Source organism: Anabrus simplex, chromosome 1, assembly GCF_040414725.1.
Source record: "Anabrus simplex isolate iqAnaSimp1 chromosome 1, ASM4041472v1, whole genome shotgun sequence".
In the NCBI taxonomy this organism is placed as follows: Eukaryota; Metazoa; Arthropoda; class Insecta; order Orthoptera; family Tettigoniidae; genus Anabrus; species Anabrus simplex.
In genome coordinates, this window is record NC_090265.1 from 1697978866 (window position 1) to 1697996786 (window position 17921).

At 39.3% G+C, this 17921-nt stretch overlaps 1 protein-coding gene across 3 annotated transcripts in view; it reads left to right on the forward strand.

Annotated features, from left to right (window-relative positions):
• The window catches only part of enok (enoki mushroom), a 516902-nt gene that overhangs the window by 384243 nt on the left and 114738 nt on the right, over positions 1-17921 (forward strand). For all 3 annotated transcript variants that reach the window (XM_067138427.2, XM_067138428.2, XM_067138429.2), the window contains exon 11: positions 8201-8607. In XM_067138427.2, coding sequence (XP_066994528.2) covers positions 8201-8607 — 407 coding nt within the window. The remainder of the gene's footprint in view (positions 1-8200; positions 8608-17921) is intronic.

Genomic DNA, 17921 nt, shown 5'->3' on the forward strand with positions numbered 1-17921 from the left:
GTGACCAACTCTCCGTCTGTATTCTTACAGTGAAGACATTGTGGTTTATAACCCGAGAGTTCCTCTTTGAAGGCCCGATAAAAGTTTCTGGTGTTGTACATTTTGAATTCTTCATCTAACTTCTCCAGTCTTGACCGATCGTAAGACCTTTTCACACGTCTGATGGTCTTACTCGACAGTTTCCGCATCATTCTGAAATTTTCCCAGTCGTCCTTTTGTTTAGTCGAGTACCACTTCGTCCACGCTGCGGCGCGCTCATCAACTGCAAGATCGCCTTCAGTATTCCACCATCTATGTCGTCTCTTCCTTCGAGGTTGTCCGAGGTTACTGGTCGTTTCGCATATGGTGGATTTCAGTTGATTCCAGTCTTTCATATCTTTTTGCAAGATGTCAGTTGCAAAACGTTCTTTATTCTCTGACAGGAATTGGGGATCAATCCTTGGTGGAACTGTGTCGATGCTTAAAATTCACTGCAACCTTAAGTCGGGAATAAGACAAAAATAAAATGTTTCGTTAACGCAATGTTGGGCCTTAACGGGTCGGTAACTAACATTTTATAAGAAGAATACATTGTTTATACATTCACCAGAAGCAATGAATGAATTCTGTAGATGAATGTACTCACCAGCGTCGCCTACGGAAGAAAGATACGTTACTCACTCTCCTCCATATCATCATTAAAGCCCAGTTTCCATGCAAATGCATGTTTTTAAATAAGCTAGTTACACTCCTCAAACTTTGCAAATATTCATTTTATGGCTTAATAATTCCAAATAACCGTTCTTTTTCCGTGCATGTTTGCATGTTTTAGTCCTTTTAGGAGAAAATTCATGCATAATGCATATTTGGAAGATTTCGATTTAATAGCGAATATCTGGACTTTTAATATTGCATAATATGACTCTCCTTCTGACTTTGGCGCATATATATTGTTAACTTACATGATAGTGCATTTTCTGAATGTTAGTTTGCAGAAGTTGGGACAATTTTTCCTTGTTACAGTATGTCTATTACTGAGAGACGGAGAAATGTATTCCTGAAATCGTATGTGACGGTAGCCTACATACGGTAGAGGTCCTATAATCCAATTAACCAAACACTTTCTTGTTTGTTGCTTGAGTAAACAATGACGTCCAGTATTCGGGAGATAGTAGGTTCGAATCCCACTGTCGGCAGCACTGAAAATGGTTTTCCGTGGTTTCCCATTTTCAAACCAGGCAAATATTGGGGCTGTACCTTAATTAAGGCCACGGCCGCTTCCTTCCCACTCCTAGCCCTTCCCTGTCCCATCGTTGCCATAAGACCTATCTGTGTCGGTGCGACGTAAAGCAACTAGGGGGAGAAAAAAAAAACCAATGACGTAAATCGGAAGGCCCCATGTCGATCTCTAATTCTTAGGAATAAGGTGTCCCAATTTTACAGTTGTACATTGCTATAAATTGAATCGTAAATTGTGCTTTACTCATAGACGGCTCATTTTTTCGTCTATGTTAGACGAACAAAACAAAACTTATATCACACTTCTTTGATGCCGTGTTACTGAGATAGCAGCTTACAAACTCTGGTTTTGCATTGAATCCTCTTCCGTTGTTATCCTGGAATTTCCTACCTGGAACTCTTATTCGTCGCACGTCTTTGTTATCGCAGCAGACAATCGTTACCAGTTATTGAGAACATTCAAAATCAATCTCCAATCAGCGCATGGAGAAGTAGCTGCGGCAGCTAGAGATAGGTTGAACAAATTAATTTGTTCTAATCCTGATTTTCAATTCGTCAAGCTTATAAAAGACGTATTGTGGTGAAAATGCAAAAGACGTACAATTTGACCTCACATTGTTCCAAATATCTTCATTTAAGTAAGCATCTGTCACTTCTAGTGATGTTGAAAGATCATTTTCTTTGTTGAAGAATGTCAAAGACAAAGTCACCTCCGTACAGGCCATGAAGGCTCTTGAGAAGTGGAAGGTAAAGGCTTCCACCATTGTTAACCACAGCACATGATAGGGTAGAGTGGTTAGCTCTACGCCCGGCCGCCTTTGCCCCCAGGAATTAACCTGGTATTCATTTTTGGTGTAGGCTGGGTGAACCTCAGGGCCATATGCACCTCTGGAAGTGGAAATCTCTGTTAAAGAATGTGCTGACAGATAAATGGATGAGCTTAGATCAAGACAATTTGGAGAAATTATGGTAATTTTTGTACAATGTTTTGATAGTGCATATTTTTCACTTTATTGTGCATGATTTGCTATATGATTGTGCATGAATGCATGCTTATTTTGAGATTTGATAGTGCATGGAAATCCGGGCTCTAGTCATCATTGTCTGAGTCGTTCACATTTATCTCTATCCGTTCAATGGCATCGTCTATTAACAGGTTTATATCCCACATTCATTTTTCCGTCTCAATGACATGTTTTACACACATTTCCCAATGTTGAGGGTTCACTAGTTCAATCCCTTCCAACAGCAGGTCAAAGTTTTGTTGTTCGTAGCCACATACCCCTTAACTTGACTCTACACGCTTTCGTTTGGATTTAAAGAACAATGCTGTGGAGGTACTGGCCATTCCGATTGCAATGCGATATCATCTACTCGATACGTGCCATACAAGTCCTTAATATGCTGTGGGATGACATTAAGAAGTTCCCACTTTACACTGTTCGGTTCGTAAGGGAGTTGTTACTTATAATAGGGATTCCCTTCCCATCCAGAAACTTAATTATATATCCCTTTCTCCATGATTGCTTGGGCAGTTTCTCAATTCTAACCGAATGGTAAGACGCATTGTCTATTACAATTACCGCATTGGCTTCAAGACGAGCCTTCGAATACATCTCCATTCATTTCCTCACGATAGTCTTTCGTAGAGTTAGATTCAAAACACAGTAACCTTCCTTCCACGAAACCTTTCTCGTTGCTACTATGCTTAATTATCAAGCATTTCTCCTTCCCCGAAGGATTCTTTAAGCTGCTTGATAATCCCTTCAAAAATGCGTCCTTACTGGATTTGATAGTTTTATCACTCCATACTTTTGCACAGGTATGTTCTGAATTCATCCATGTTTCTGTTGTATGTCCGGCGCTCCCTTCTCGCTCCGCCAGCCAGCTACACGCGCGCCAAGTGTCATTCTTCTAGCCTCGACGCGCAGCCCTCAGTGCGCGTGCCTGAACCATCGTGTGTGTACTATAAAGAGGAACTCCCAGCCTGTCCTGATGCCCACTTGCCCCGGTGTCCAGCTCCAGAATACACCCTACGTCGAGCACGGAGGCTACTCCTCTTGAAAATGTGCTTCGGCCAGGTGGACTGAATTTCTGGCAGTACGAGGTCTCACCTCTGGTCACCACTCCTCTGGCCTATTCCGCTGCCCATATCCAGTCATACTATTACATACCGTCATATTTCCCTAATTAATGCAAGCTCCCTTGGTTTCGCCAAGTAAGAATTCTTCCAACATTGAACTTGCTTTTATGAACTCAGCAAGGAAGGACTTTCCAAAACATTTATGTCAGTACTTCGGATAGTTTTCGACTATCGACTTTTCATATATCAAGGACTATCTTTTTAAGATAGAAGTGGATGTAAATACTGCAAACTTGTATATAGTGTACAACAGCTAGACTCTTTCTCAAGATTCCTAATTCATTTTCCTTCAAGTTAAATTTCAGTTTTATTTGTGTAAATAGTGTATTTTGCATTTGAAGCGAATAATAAAGTTGTGTTTTGTAAATCTCAACCTTGGTTACAACAGTTTCATCCAAGTAATAAATTGGTCTTCCCTCCTCCTGAAACTTTCTTATCTGACGCAAATAATGTTTTCACCACAAAACTATTTCCTCCATTTCAATAAGCATTTGTTGGGGACTACGCGGCATAAACTTGAAATTAAAAGTTTTAAAAGGCCTATGAAGCATTGCACGTGAAAACAAAGGCAAGGTTTCGTCAATCTTCACAGACTCTTAAGATCTTTTCGATTGTTGGATTTCACTTCTAAAGAAAATCTTGTGAACTTTTCGCCGAGTTGCATCCTTAAGTGAAACAGTTATACTTGTCCACTAACTTAGCTTTTTCAGACTTTTTTCCTGGTGAAACGACTGTTCCTACAGTTTTAAGTTCCTTTCTAGCATGATAAATACTAGTCCTAGAAATGCCAGTAGTACTAGCTGCTAACCTCGTCACATTTTCAAGAGTATTATCAGGATTTGCGTCACTAAACTTTTTAAAAATTTTGAGAGCACACTGTTTTTCTCTACTTCTCATTGCTTTTCCCTTTTTGTGCTTTATGTGAGAAGGGTCAAGCTCACCCATTTTCACTCCACACAGAACTTTATCTAAGGTAAACATAAATCAAAACGGTCAACTGAATCCTAAACACCAAGACAAAGACTGACTACGAACGTAATAAATAATAATATATTACTAAATATTAGCACGAAAGAAACTTGTTATAACATGTAAAGTCACTAGTGTGCCAATAACACCAGAAACACAGCAAGCAGTAAACAGAAAGCACAGGGTTGTACTGTATGTTAGCTAAATGAGCTACTACTGAATGCTGCAATGGCAGTTCCGATGTTAACAAATCGCCTTTCTCAAAAGGCACGTTAATGCACGAGTATCAATTATAAATTGAAACTGAACAGCTTTTTAAAGTCAAAATTGACGATAAACAGATTTAGGTGACGTACATAACTTTTACGCGGAAATAACATTACATAACGCATGTAAAGTATTTTTAACGCCTTACCAAAAGATAGACAGTACCACCGCATTTACCACATGTTTTTCGTATTTACCTTATCTCCCAGGTTATTTCACATAGGCTATAGTTCCTTATTCTTCATCTTATATTCCGCTTGACGCGATAACATCAATATTGCAAACATTGCACCTCAGAACAAATCCATCACTTTGAATATCATCTGATTTAAACTGTTTTACATCACACATTTTCTCAGCATTCATTTTCTTTTTTGAAATGCTAAATATTGGCAACAAAGGAGAATGATGAACACACACACTAGCCTAAGTGTATTCTAGCCTAAAAAAAAATACTTCATTTTTTTCCCTCTCCAGCAGTTGGCTATACTGGTTGGCAGGATTGTTAAATGGCTACTTTGACATCACCTTCCTCCTTTTCTTCGTGTTCAGAAGCTTTCACCTAACTAGCACGATGAACTGCAAGATGATTTGTGATCTTTTGTGTAATGGGAGCTCAGTGACACACAAACTATTCTGAAAGCTTTTGCCTAACATGACTGCTCTGAAGCAGAAGTAATATAATACCACCCTGAACACCATATCTTCTAGTAAAACATGCAGGGGGTAGGAGATTTGTCCATTTATTTTAAAAAATTTAAACAGGAGAAAAGTAGATCAAGCCACAGATGTTTGATTTCTTTTGTTGAATTTTTATGAGAATAAAGTGCAGAAAAGCAGCAAAAACATGAGAGGTTGGGGTGGGGAGTACTTTTTTAAAAAATTGGAATTTTTCTTTACGTCGCACTGACACAGATAGATCTTATGGCGACGAAGGGATAGGAAAGGCCTAGGATTGGGAAGGAAGCGGCCATGGCCTTAGTTAAGGTACAGCCCCAGCATTAGCTTGGTGTGAAAATGGGAAACCACGGAAACCATCTTCAGGTCTGCCAACAGTGGGGTTCGAACCCACTATCTCCTGGATGCAAGCTCACAGCCGTGCGCTCTTAACCGCATGGCCAACTCGCCTAGTGTGGGTAGTACTAAAAGGTGTTGACATTGAGTTAAGATGCAAAGAGGTGCAACCGAAAGACAGTTAAGATTATTTATGTCATGTTTTCCTTGCAAGATGAGTCATTCTAAATATTTTAATAGCAAAACATTATTGCGGTGCAACAGCTAAAATTCCTAGGTCTAGTCATTACTCGCCATGACCCGTACCACTCCTTTATTTCTCTTTGTCAAACCAGTATTCTCACAGTGCTTTCCAGAACACCTCAGTGACACATCCACTGCGCTCCAGTAAGAACATGAATTTTACTTCAACGGATATGGTATGATGTGGTAGTTAAGTATACTGAACAAATAGGAAACTATGAAGCATTCAGCTGCTTTATCAAGCCTTGTGCCGAGGGGATGCAGTTTAAAAGAGATCTGTGTTGAGTGAACTGAACAACAGTTTGTCTGTCTGATTGATTTGCTGTCTTCTTCCTCTTCTCATCATTATTATTATTATTATTATTATTATTATTATTATTATTATTATTATTATTATTATTATTATTCAAGGTTTTAATCTAGGATAGATTAGGTATCAACATCAATGCTTTAAAATTATTCTTCGTCTCCTTTGTTCTTTCCATTATTTACTTTTGTTCCCATATTTGGTCTTCATCTGCTATCACACACATATCTCAACTAAATAGTATTTTTAACTTTTTCACTTTCATTTTTAAGACTCACAATCCTGTTTTTAAGAATACACCTAAATCTCAACATCTTGAACTACCTGGGTATACTTGACCTGAGAAGCCGTTTCCAATTCTCTGATCTTTGTTCCTATTTGGCTGTACCAAATGCAATACTCTTCCAACTTACTTCCCTATACACGTTCCCCTCCCACCCAACACGCAACTGGGATACTGATCGTGTGACGCATCCGCGCCTAACAATACGACATCTTCCACTGTCTTCCTACTCTTGGTAACTCACTACCTGATATCGACATATTCACACCCTTTGCATCCTTCAAACACAAAATTGAAAGATTCCTTTGAAGTCCTCTCTAGGTTTCCAGTTTCTTCTGTCCTTCCAACCCATGACCTTTCTTCTTGCTAACTCTGTAATCCACCCTTGCCAATTATCGTTGCCATTCTTGTTACATTGTTATTGTTTTTAATTTACTGTGGATACTTAATATTCTTGTTCATACTGATTGTTATCGTATTATACTTATTTAAATTTGTTATGTTATTAGTGTAAAATGGCTCTCCATCATCGGGTGTATCAAATAAATAAATAAATAAAGGAAGCTGAGACACACCAAAAAAAAAAAATTTTCAATTTGCTTTACGTCGCACTGGCAAAGATAGGTCTTATGTTGACTATGAGATAGGAAAGGCACAGGAGTGGGAAGGAAGTGGCTTAATTAAGGTACAGCCCGAGAATTAGCCTGGTGTGAAAATGGGAAACCACAGAGAACCATCTTCAGGGCTGCCGACAGTGGGGTTCGAACCCACTATCTCCCGGATGCAAGCTCACAGCCGCGCGCCCCTAACCGCACAGCCAACTCGCCCGGTGAGCCAACCCTTTAACTAGAATTAGGCCTGCATACAAACCCCAAACAAAGAGGTATGGGGATTGCTATGGCGATTGCTCATACTCTGAACAATTCAAATCATTGTTTACTTCGTTTGAAACCTTTTATATAGAAATGATGAGAGAATGCCAAGAATCGTACCTGGCTGCCGTAGATTAGTTTTCTATTAAAAGCAAAATTGACCTGATGTTGAGTTCACCCTTACTACCTGGAATGCCTTGTGTGTTTGAGATTATTCTCATATGCAGCATCTGCATCCCCAAGTGACTAAGATATTGGCTACACCAGAGGACTGCTGGAAAGGCATTCAGGTATATGATAAATACAGTATACTGATGCCTGGTGCTCGCCATTTCAAATGTGCTTAAGGTTATTCATTATGTATTTTATCATTTCAGTTCATAGAAGTGAACTCAGTATAGATGACCCTTCATTCTCAGTATATGAGTGTTATAACTTGAATTTGGTCTTAACTTTTATATGAGAATGTCCAGTGGACTTAACATTTTATGCTTGATGGGTGCTTGTATTATTTTTTGATTTATGTATCTTATTGGTTTGCATAATTATTTTATTTTCTCCATAGACTCAAAATATTTAAAACCTTTTTGTTATTTTCTATGTTTTATTAACACATAAAGTACTTTCTACACCTCTGCTTAAATGCAATATAACCTTTATTGTCATCATCATTTTCTTTCGGTCTACTTATTTCTCTGCCATGCAAAGATCTCAGTAATTGCTCATGTGTAAAATACCTCTATTCACTCTGTGTTTTGGGGGAATATTTTGTTATGACTTTTAGTTTTATTGCCCAACTTCACCTTTTGATTGTAAAAACATCAATATTTATACCGGTATTCAAACTGGCCTTTCTTTCTTTCTTTCTTTCTTTCTTTCTCCAGGTTACCTGCTATCTAAGAAAGAAGGTCAGCCAGGGACTCCGGAGAAGCCTCTGTCGGACCTTGGTCGTGTTTCATATCACGCTTACTGGAAGTCTGTTGTGCTGGAATATTTGCATGCCCATCGGACTAGCGAAGATCCTTCTGAATTGTCGATAGAAGCTATGAGTCGTGAGACCGGAATGTATTCTCACGATGTAGCCACCACATTACAGCTCCTTGGCATGGTGCGCCGTGCTCATCGTCACGATTCTTCTCGTTTGGTGTTGTGCATCGATTGGAATCGTGTCGAGGAGCATGCTCAACGAGTTGCACGTAGCAAGACTCGCATCACCTTGGATCCAGAATGTTTGCGGTGGACACCATTAGTTACCACTGTTCCTAACCCTTACCGGGAAGAGGAGAAGGAGGTATGTGTTTTTTTATGGTATACCATTCATACTGTTTTCTCTCCAACTCATCTTTACGTTAACCAATTTCAACATTAATAAAGAGACTTCAAACCTAATTTCCCTTTCGACTATATATAAGAGACTTCAATCGCTCCTTCCAGCTAATATTTAACACAGCTGCTTACCATCAAGCACTCTTCTTCACTCGTGCTTTTAGAAGACTACAATTTTATCTCTTCGCACGAGAGTTACAACAGTCTGACCATTTTTATATTATTATAAACCCCACTTGTTCTAAGCAGCAGAAATTCCTCTCTACTATTTTTTAAAAATTGTGTTTAAACTCCACTCAGAGTTATTAACTACATTCTTCATCATTGTCCTGACGCTTGAACTGTTCAAAACCCGATAATTTTATCTAACACCCTCAACCATCACAAAGCCCCGCTTTACTTGTTCCAGCGTAACAATTTTATTATAAACTTCACTTGAAGTGAGCAACGGTAATGTGTCTTTACTAACTTTAATATGTTTTAATACTCCATTTAGAATTATCAACTACATTTTTTTCTTTTATGCTTATTCTAACGCCCTCAACCTCCACAGGACTCCACTTTACAAGGTTTAACGTAACAATTTACGTTCTTATAAAATTGCCAATATACAATTTTTTACCAATTTTTAAACAAGGACTTTCAAGAAAGTGTATAAATTTACGACTATTTGTTTTTTAAGACTTGATTAAGGCTTCATTTTAAGAATATCATAACTATTGTTAACCATTTGCTCACCATTTGAAGCACATTTCCAACATCATCCTCACATTCATATGTAATTTTAATACAATCAGGTACCTGATTAATTACCTTTCAGATTGACATTAAGGCTGAAGATGCCCTTAATTATAGGGCGAAACATGTCCCTATAATTTTATTCAAGATTTAATTTCTTAATTAAAATCTCTATTTATGTATTGATTACGTGGAATAAATAAATTTAAATATTTATTTGACTTCATTGTACATTTCAATACGGACCAAAACATGAGAATTATAACATGTAATATGTAATTGTCAAAAGCACACGATAATTTATTATGTCTCCCTGTCTGTCGCGTTATATAGTTGTGTCAACGACATGTTCTACTATGAGATTGAGATTTCACATCTCATCGCAACAGTGTCCGATATAGGACTTAGGATACTGCTTTTAAGTGTTAGATAGTCTCGTGTACTTAGGGTGGCTAGCCCTATAAGGTGGTGACTTTGACCTGGGGATTGCCTGCGTTGTTTGCAAGAGAACATAAATTTCAATTTCAAGAGTAGTACTAACATGTTGTGTGGTGTTTACGCTCAGATGAGCATTATCATGACGGGGTTTTCTTTCCTTGGAGCTTTGTCCATGCAGGGTATACTTCGCCTTGTTTTCTCCATGTGGGAATGTACTGGGTCGGCCGTGCTCCATCTGATCTCAATATCACTTATTTGCTAACACAGCGGTTGTTTAACTTATCTTTCATTCATTCTTATCTGTAAAGGTCACTCACTCATTCATTCGGGATGTTATGTTTTCGTCAGACTTATCTGTTACGAGTCGTTACATGGTATGTGTTACGGATTGTTACGTGTTCTTGTACAGGGTGTTGATTGATGTGTTTTCTAATAAGTGGTGGGTTCTTTTGGTGGTAAATGGTAATATGTTTAGTGGATGTGAGATTTAATTGTCCGCTCATGAAACGGGGCTTCTCATTATATGCTTAGGGTGTATTGTCGCGGCCACCAAATTAGTTGGGTCAGAGAAATTACGCTGTTGCCAAGGTTATGTAGCAACTGGCAAAGAAATGTCTAACTGAACACATCATTTTGGAGCGCAAGGCAAGTTGTTATCTCTCAAGCTCCTGATGTTACTTCATACAATGTTTCAAAACAAATTATACTACAAGCTTCAGAAAAGATTGCTGATTTCAGTGGTATAACTATTTTCCATATAAACCACTTCAAATAATTATTAAAAATAAAATCTTCAACGAGTGAATTTTTATCCGTAGAATCCTGTATTGAAAATTTCAGTAAGCCAATAAAATTTTGTCTGCGGGAAAATGTAAAAAATTGCCCGACTTATATTTTTTATCTGAAACATATTTCCGTGAGTCTTGTAATTTTCCTGAAAAATGGCCCGGAAAGTGATCATGTAAATGTCGCTGGCTGAGGCAGTTCAGGTCGCGCGCGCCGGCACAGGCTGCAGGACGCCGTAAATACTTTCGGATTACATATTAATCCGTATCGGTTTTATTACATATTTGAATACTGTATATTGTACTGAGTAATATGGAAAAGGAACTACTTTAAAGAAAAGGTTACCATTAATTTACAATGAATTAAGAATCGGGTTCTAGCCTCAAGGCAGTCTAAGATTTCTTAGTCACTGTCATCACACATCTCACTATCTGTCGAATCATCATTTACACTGATGATGAATGGCTCCATTCTTTCGTCCCTTACTATTTCCTTGGCCCAATCCTCTGATTGAAGATTTTCCACACGATTGAAGCACTTTTCCCAATTTGCAGCAGTCACACGGTCGATGGCTTCTGACGTGAGTTTTTCTACGTCCTTTATTTTGAATGTCTTGGTCCTCTCTGCCACTTCTCTCTTGACTTGAGCCCAAATCAATTCACATTCACTATCCATTTTAACCGCTATTTTGGTGCGAGCTCAACAGCTGCATGACAGGGAATGACATGGGTTAGGTGGCCTGGAGTGGATGGGCTTCAACTAGACAACACTGCACGATCACCGTTGCCAATCCGTGCTCTCGATAAGCGACTCTCGATCATCTGTCGCTTTGCCGTTCCCTTATCTGACAACAGCGCAGTTTTCCTCACCCGCCTAATTTGCTGGCCGCGACGATAGTTACCCTAAGTTGGGAGAGTCATGTCCTCGCATTCCCATGATTTTCTATTGAAAGGCACTGACCATATGCTGCGCCCTGCATACCGCTAATGTAGGCCCTTTTTGTTGTAGGTTGAATTTCTACACTCCCCTGGAAATTTTGTACGTGATTTGGCCGAGTATTTCAGGTAACTCCACCAACGACCGATCGCTAGTACCAAAAGGCCATTGGGGTAGAAGGGGGTACGGTCTACCGTGGCCTAACTGATGTATAACTTCAGTCCGTTCTTGTGGATCTTGAAATATTTCTCTCTGCCTTATTCAAGGTTTGACTTACGTACGCTACTGGCAAGTCTTTTCCCAGCTCTCCTTGTGAGAGTACAGTGAGTGCCTAATGCTTCCCCGCTTGCATCCATAGTTAGGATGATCGGCTTCGTAAAATCTGGGTATTGTAGTAGTGGTTGTTCTGTTAGTTTCTGTTTCAACGTACAGAAGGCCGTCTCTTGTTTGTTAGTCCACACATAAGGGACATTACTTTTCAAGAGCTCGTACAACGGCTTCGCAATCTTACTATATTCTGGTATGAATCTGCGGTAATAGTCGCTTAATCCCAAGAATCCCTTGAGCTGTTTAGTAGTGGTGGGCCTAGGAAAATTCCTTACCGATTCCACTTTTCGCTCATCTGGCTTCGCGCCATCTTTCGTTACTACATGCCCTAAGAAAACTACTTCTGTGCGTAAGAATTCGCACTTGTCTGGTTGTAGCTTCAGGTTGTGTTCCCTGAGTTTTTGGAAGACCTCTCTGAGTTTTTGATGGTGTTCTTCCACCGAACTAGAGTATACAAGCAAATCATCCAGGTAAACCTGCCATGGCCGTATTCATCAATCTCACGAAGGTGCTAGGCACGTTTTTCAGCACCATCGGCATTATGACGTACTGATAGTGTCACCCTGGTGCAGGAAATGCCGTCTTTTCTTCGGTCTTCTGGTCGTACTAAAACTTGGTGATATCCTGACGTTACGTCCATGGTGGAAAAATAACGCGCTTTCCCTAGTGCGTCTAATAACTCGGTTATTAATGGTATTGGGTAGGCTGACCCTATCATTATATTACTGAGACCCCTGTAATCTAAGCAAATGCGGTACTCTGCTTTCCAGAGGCATCCATTTTCTTTGGTAAAATAAGAAGGGGTGCATTCCAAGCGCTGGTGCTAGAGGTGATCATTTCATCCTCTAGCATCTTATCTATCTGTTTTTTCACTTCGTCTTTTAATGCTTCTGGTATCCTGTAAGGCCTCACATTAATAGGGGGTTTGTTCTCTTTTATATCTATCCTATGCTGTAGGACAGTCGTGTACGTTAACTTATCTCCTTTGAGATGAAATACGTCATTATATTTTGCACATATTGCATACAGTTTTTCTCTATCTCTAGGAGTTAAGTGGTCTACTCGTAATTGCTCCGTTAGTCTCTGCTCTAAACCAAACCAAACCAAACCACATGGCACTACAGCCCTTGAAGGGCCTTGGCCTACCAAGCGACCGCTGCTCAGCCCGAAGGCCTGCAGATTACAAGGTGTCGTGTGGTCAGCACGACGAATCCTCTCGGCCGTTATTCTTGGCTTCATAGACCGGAGTCTCTGCTCACGAGACTTATTTTCAGATTGTGGTGCCTGTGATACTTGATATACTGTGCGTACTTCTGCTTGACTAGGAGCGTCATTCCACTGTACTTTGTGGATATTTATGAGTGGGCTATCAAATGTCACATCTGTGTCTTGTGTATTCAATATACTCACTAACGTTCGGCGATTGGGTGCTCTCGTCACACAACTAGCAAGGTACACCCCTGGCAGGATTTCTTTCTTACCTATCGCTCCTTCTGCCAGCGCCTTACCCGTATTTACAGATACAATTGTTTCTGTCCTTGGTTGGAGGCTGATAACATGACCCTGAGTGGTCCTCTTTGTTATACAATATTGCTCTCCATTTATTTCAGCATAGCCCCTCTTATAATCTAATATACTGTTATGGAGTACATTTTGCCCTATTACTCCATCATACTGGAGTGGTACTCCTTCATCCGCCATGTGAAATTCGCCCTGAGCTTCCCCTATTGTAAGTCTAATTGTGCCCTTGGTTCGGATTTCCTGGGCACTTATGTCTTTTACCCTTGTGCCTACCTTTCGCACTTCAGCCTTGGGAGGCACTAACTGATCTTTTAAAAGAGAAATTGGACTACCCGTATCCAGTAAAAATTGTAGTAGACTTTCGGATTCTCTTATTCTAATTTCTACAGTGCCTTCGGCTTCGTCTTGTGAGCTTTCGTTCACCACACGAACTTGACAAGTTTCATGTACGCTCAGCCCCATAGGGTATTTTTGTTTGAATAATTCGACATACCCTTCCTTGAAATTTATAATGCTATCTCGCAATAGGTCTCTGCCTATTAACCCATCACAGATAATACCAGATATGGTCCTTTATTGGACATAATAAATTTTCCAGCTAACTCAATCTTAGTTGCCTGCGTTTCGCCCCTATGTGCTAAGTTGCGCTCATCAGTTGGTTCTTAGCACACCCACCAAGTCACAAGGCTAGTGCATGCAGTGGAGGCCACTGCATAGGCTACTTGAAGCCACCAGCAGTGCCAATGCACTGTGAGAGACTTTGTCCAATAACGGACCATTATATTGGTATTATAAATTTACTCATTCAGGACAAATATTTCATGTTCCCTATGGGAACCAACATGTGTATCATCTGATGGCCAGGCAGGCATCAGTTTTGGAAGTGTTGTCCCTTCCCTGAGGAAGTTGTAAATCATCTCAATTGTTCTAGAAGGACGAACATCGGAAATTTCCCTTGGCCTACATACATTTCTGAGCATTGCATATCTGCCCCATGACCATGTAAACATCGCGATAACGAAGCCACAACATCCTGTGTAATGTCAACCATTTCAACATGCCTGTAAGGTTCCTACCGATCTGAACTGCATCTTCTTAATAATTCCCAATGAATGCTTCAATATAATTTTCTTATATTTATATATATATATAATTATTTTACCTTGACACTTTCGGGATCTTAATCCTTGTCGTTGATTCTATGACTCTTAATTCTACCTCACTCCGGTATGATGAGGTCGCGGTTCGAGTTGAGATCGAACCATTGAGTACTGATTGCGGGCGGTGCCATGTCGGCGACGCGACTGATAAGCTACAATGTTTTAAGGCGTCGGGCACTTCCTGTGCAAGTACAAGACATCTAAACATGCAAACAGTACAGTAATCCAAAAGATAAACCACATGTACAGGGGAGCCAGCATAATTTGTCGTGGTCTTTGAATCGTGTTTTCTTTCTTTCGTTGCGTGAGGTTATGTTCGCCATTGTTCTAACCAAGTGCATTATTTGAATAATGTAAATGCACCTTGTTGGATGCATTTCAGAAATAGTGTATTCCATGGCATTTGAAAGGTTTAAACTGGGAATCACGGTGATTGCATGCATTAATGGGTCTTAGAATACTTTCTGACGCTCCAAGGGTTGGCATTTCTGAATTGTGAGAGAAGTGCCATGGCAGGAAATCGTACAAGGATAGAAGCACTGCACTGTGTTGTAATGCACTCATCATAGGAAAGGTCGATAAGCCACGGCATTTTAAGGGTATCGGGTACTTTCCGTCCAAGTACAAGGCATCTAGAATGCAGACAGTACAGTATTCCACTGATTAAAGCACTTGCATATGGAAGCGGGTCAGGATTTCTCCTCGTCTTTGAATCATGTTTTTTCCTTTTCTTTTCTCATTGTGTGAGGTGATGTAATCAGTGAGTTATTCAAGTGCATTTACTTGAATACTGTGAATACACCTTATTAGATACATTTAGAAAATAGGGTTTTTTTCCCCCTCTTTTTTCTTTTTTTTTTCTTTTCATGGCATTTGAAAGTTTTAAATTGCGAATCAAGGTTAATTGCATGCAGTAATGGGTCTTGGATTACCTTATGATGGCGCAAGAGTTGGCATTTCTTATCTACGAGTTGGCGGTTAATTCGAAGTTACGTAATTCGAAGTCAGATTTTTGTGTCCCAGCGACATTGAATTAACAAGGTTTTTATTATGGTTATTATTATTATTATTATTATTATTATTATTATTATTATTATTATTATTACGGGGTGACCCGTGGAGCAGAAAGAATTTAAAGAAGGTGCTGGAGTGAATGGGTCTATCGACAATACCAAAATTAATTTATAAAACTTGAACTGAAGGTTATATTTCTTTCAGAACTTCAAACTTAAGTTTTACATAACAATGAACATCAGCTACAAAACCAATCTTGAAACAATACTAGAAAGATCCAAGATAGAGAATTTTACAGATAATGGGCTTCAAGCCCCTAGTTTTACAATTCCCGAGATACCAGATCCAGTTTATAAAATCTTAATTAAAAACAATTAATTATTTAGTCAGGGGCAGAAATCCCCTAATTCAAGAGCACTTGCTCCCAAAATGCAATATCTAGCCTTCCAGAGGCACTCGTTAATCTTACAAAACTTTGAAGAAGAGCAAACAGGCTCTCAGTTTCTTACTGCCCACTCAAGGCAACATTACACTCAACTCTTACACTCTCTGGCCTCTCTAGGCACAATTTACCATAGAACTTACTTTTAAAGGGGTATTTATTACCCAACCAACTGGGTCTTCTGTTACATAGTTAAAGATTCGGACCTTTCCCTATGAGTAATTTGCAGATACAGCAAGAAAGATGGAATTATGTGGCCATTACCATGTAAATGTTCCAGCTGCCAACGAAAGAGGCCGTCCGTCTCCTGCTTAAACACCACTCTGAGAAAGACGATGATCAATTGGCGTGGAAATGTGAAAAGCCGCAGTTTATAAACCGTCACGGAAGGTTCGAGATCATTCAAGACTAATCAGGACACATCCTCTTAATTTTTATTGGCCGATTCAATGTGAACAAGAAATGCGTGATTGGTTGAAAATTAATTACAAAATATAGTGATTGGCTAGGTTCAAAACTGGTGGAAGGAAAAGGAAGTGTTGCCAATCCAAAAATAAATGAACATAGATCATTTATGGAAAACCTAGGAATACAAAACTTGTTTAGGTTATAAGTTCTTTCACCTTGCACCAGAGTGAACGAGTTTTTTCGCAGAGTTATCTGTCGAAAAATGTCCAAACTTCTTGATGTATAGCAACCTAAACTAGGAGAAAATCAGTCAGTTTAGGAAACTTCACAATAACAAAATTCCTTAATTTTTCAGTGGTGTCATCTTCTGATTAAAGTTCCAACTTCTTGTGTTAATTGTTTCACTTTTTGATGGATAGGGGAGTTCTTAAGGCGCTGATTTTGAATGCGCAGCGTTGAGGTATACCTCCCGGTACAATTATTATTATTATTATTATTATTATTATTATTATTATTATTATTAACTTCATTGACCACATTTGGACCACTGAATCTTCCATGTACACTTTTTCTTTGAAGGTTAAACTATTTGATTCTTCTTATCTGCCCGGTACTTTTTCGTTCCTTCTGATCACAGTGTTCTTCATTCGTCTGAAATCTCTTCAGCTTTCTGTGCAAAATTTGTAATTCTTAAAAGGGTGGTAATTTTATTGTTCTCTCTTTCTGTAATTTCGAGTCCAACTGTTTCGAGATCCTCTTGAATTTCTTTGATCCAATGCCCTCCTGTCTCATCGCTAGTTGTCGTAAAGTCCTGTTTTCAGGTAATCATAAGATAAGAAAGAAATACAAGATTGTTCTCTTCTTTACTGTATTACTTGAAATATATTTTCAACCATGAAGTACATACATGCATACATTATCATTATAGACTGTTATGCCTTTCAGCGTTCAGTCTGCAAGCCTCTGAGAATTTACTAAACGTCGCCACATCCTCAATTTGCAACTAGCGTTGTGGCCTCGTTTAGTTCTATACCTCTTACCTTTAAATCGTTATAAACCGAGTCTAACCATCGTCGTCTTGATCTCCCTCTACTTCTCTTACCATCCTTAGCAGAGTCCATTATTCTCCTAGGTAACCTATCCTCCTCCATTCACCTCACATGACCCCACCACCGAAGCTGGTTTATGCGTACAGCTTCATCCATCGAGTTCATTCCTAAATGACCCTTTATCTCCTCATTCTGAGTACCCTTTTGCCATTGTTTCCACCTGTTTGTACCAGCAATCATTCTTGCTACTTTCATGTCTGTTACTTCTAACTTATGAATAAAATATCCTGAGTCCACCCAGCTTTCGCTCCCGTAAAGCAAAGTTGGTCTGAAAACAGACTGATGTAAAGATAGTTTCGTCTGGGAGCTGACTTCCTTCTTACAGAATACTGCTGATCGCAACTGCGAGCTCACTACATTAGCTTTACGACACCTTGATTCAATCTCACTTACTATATTA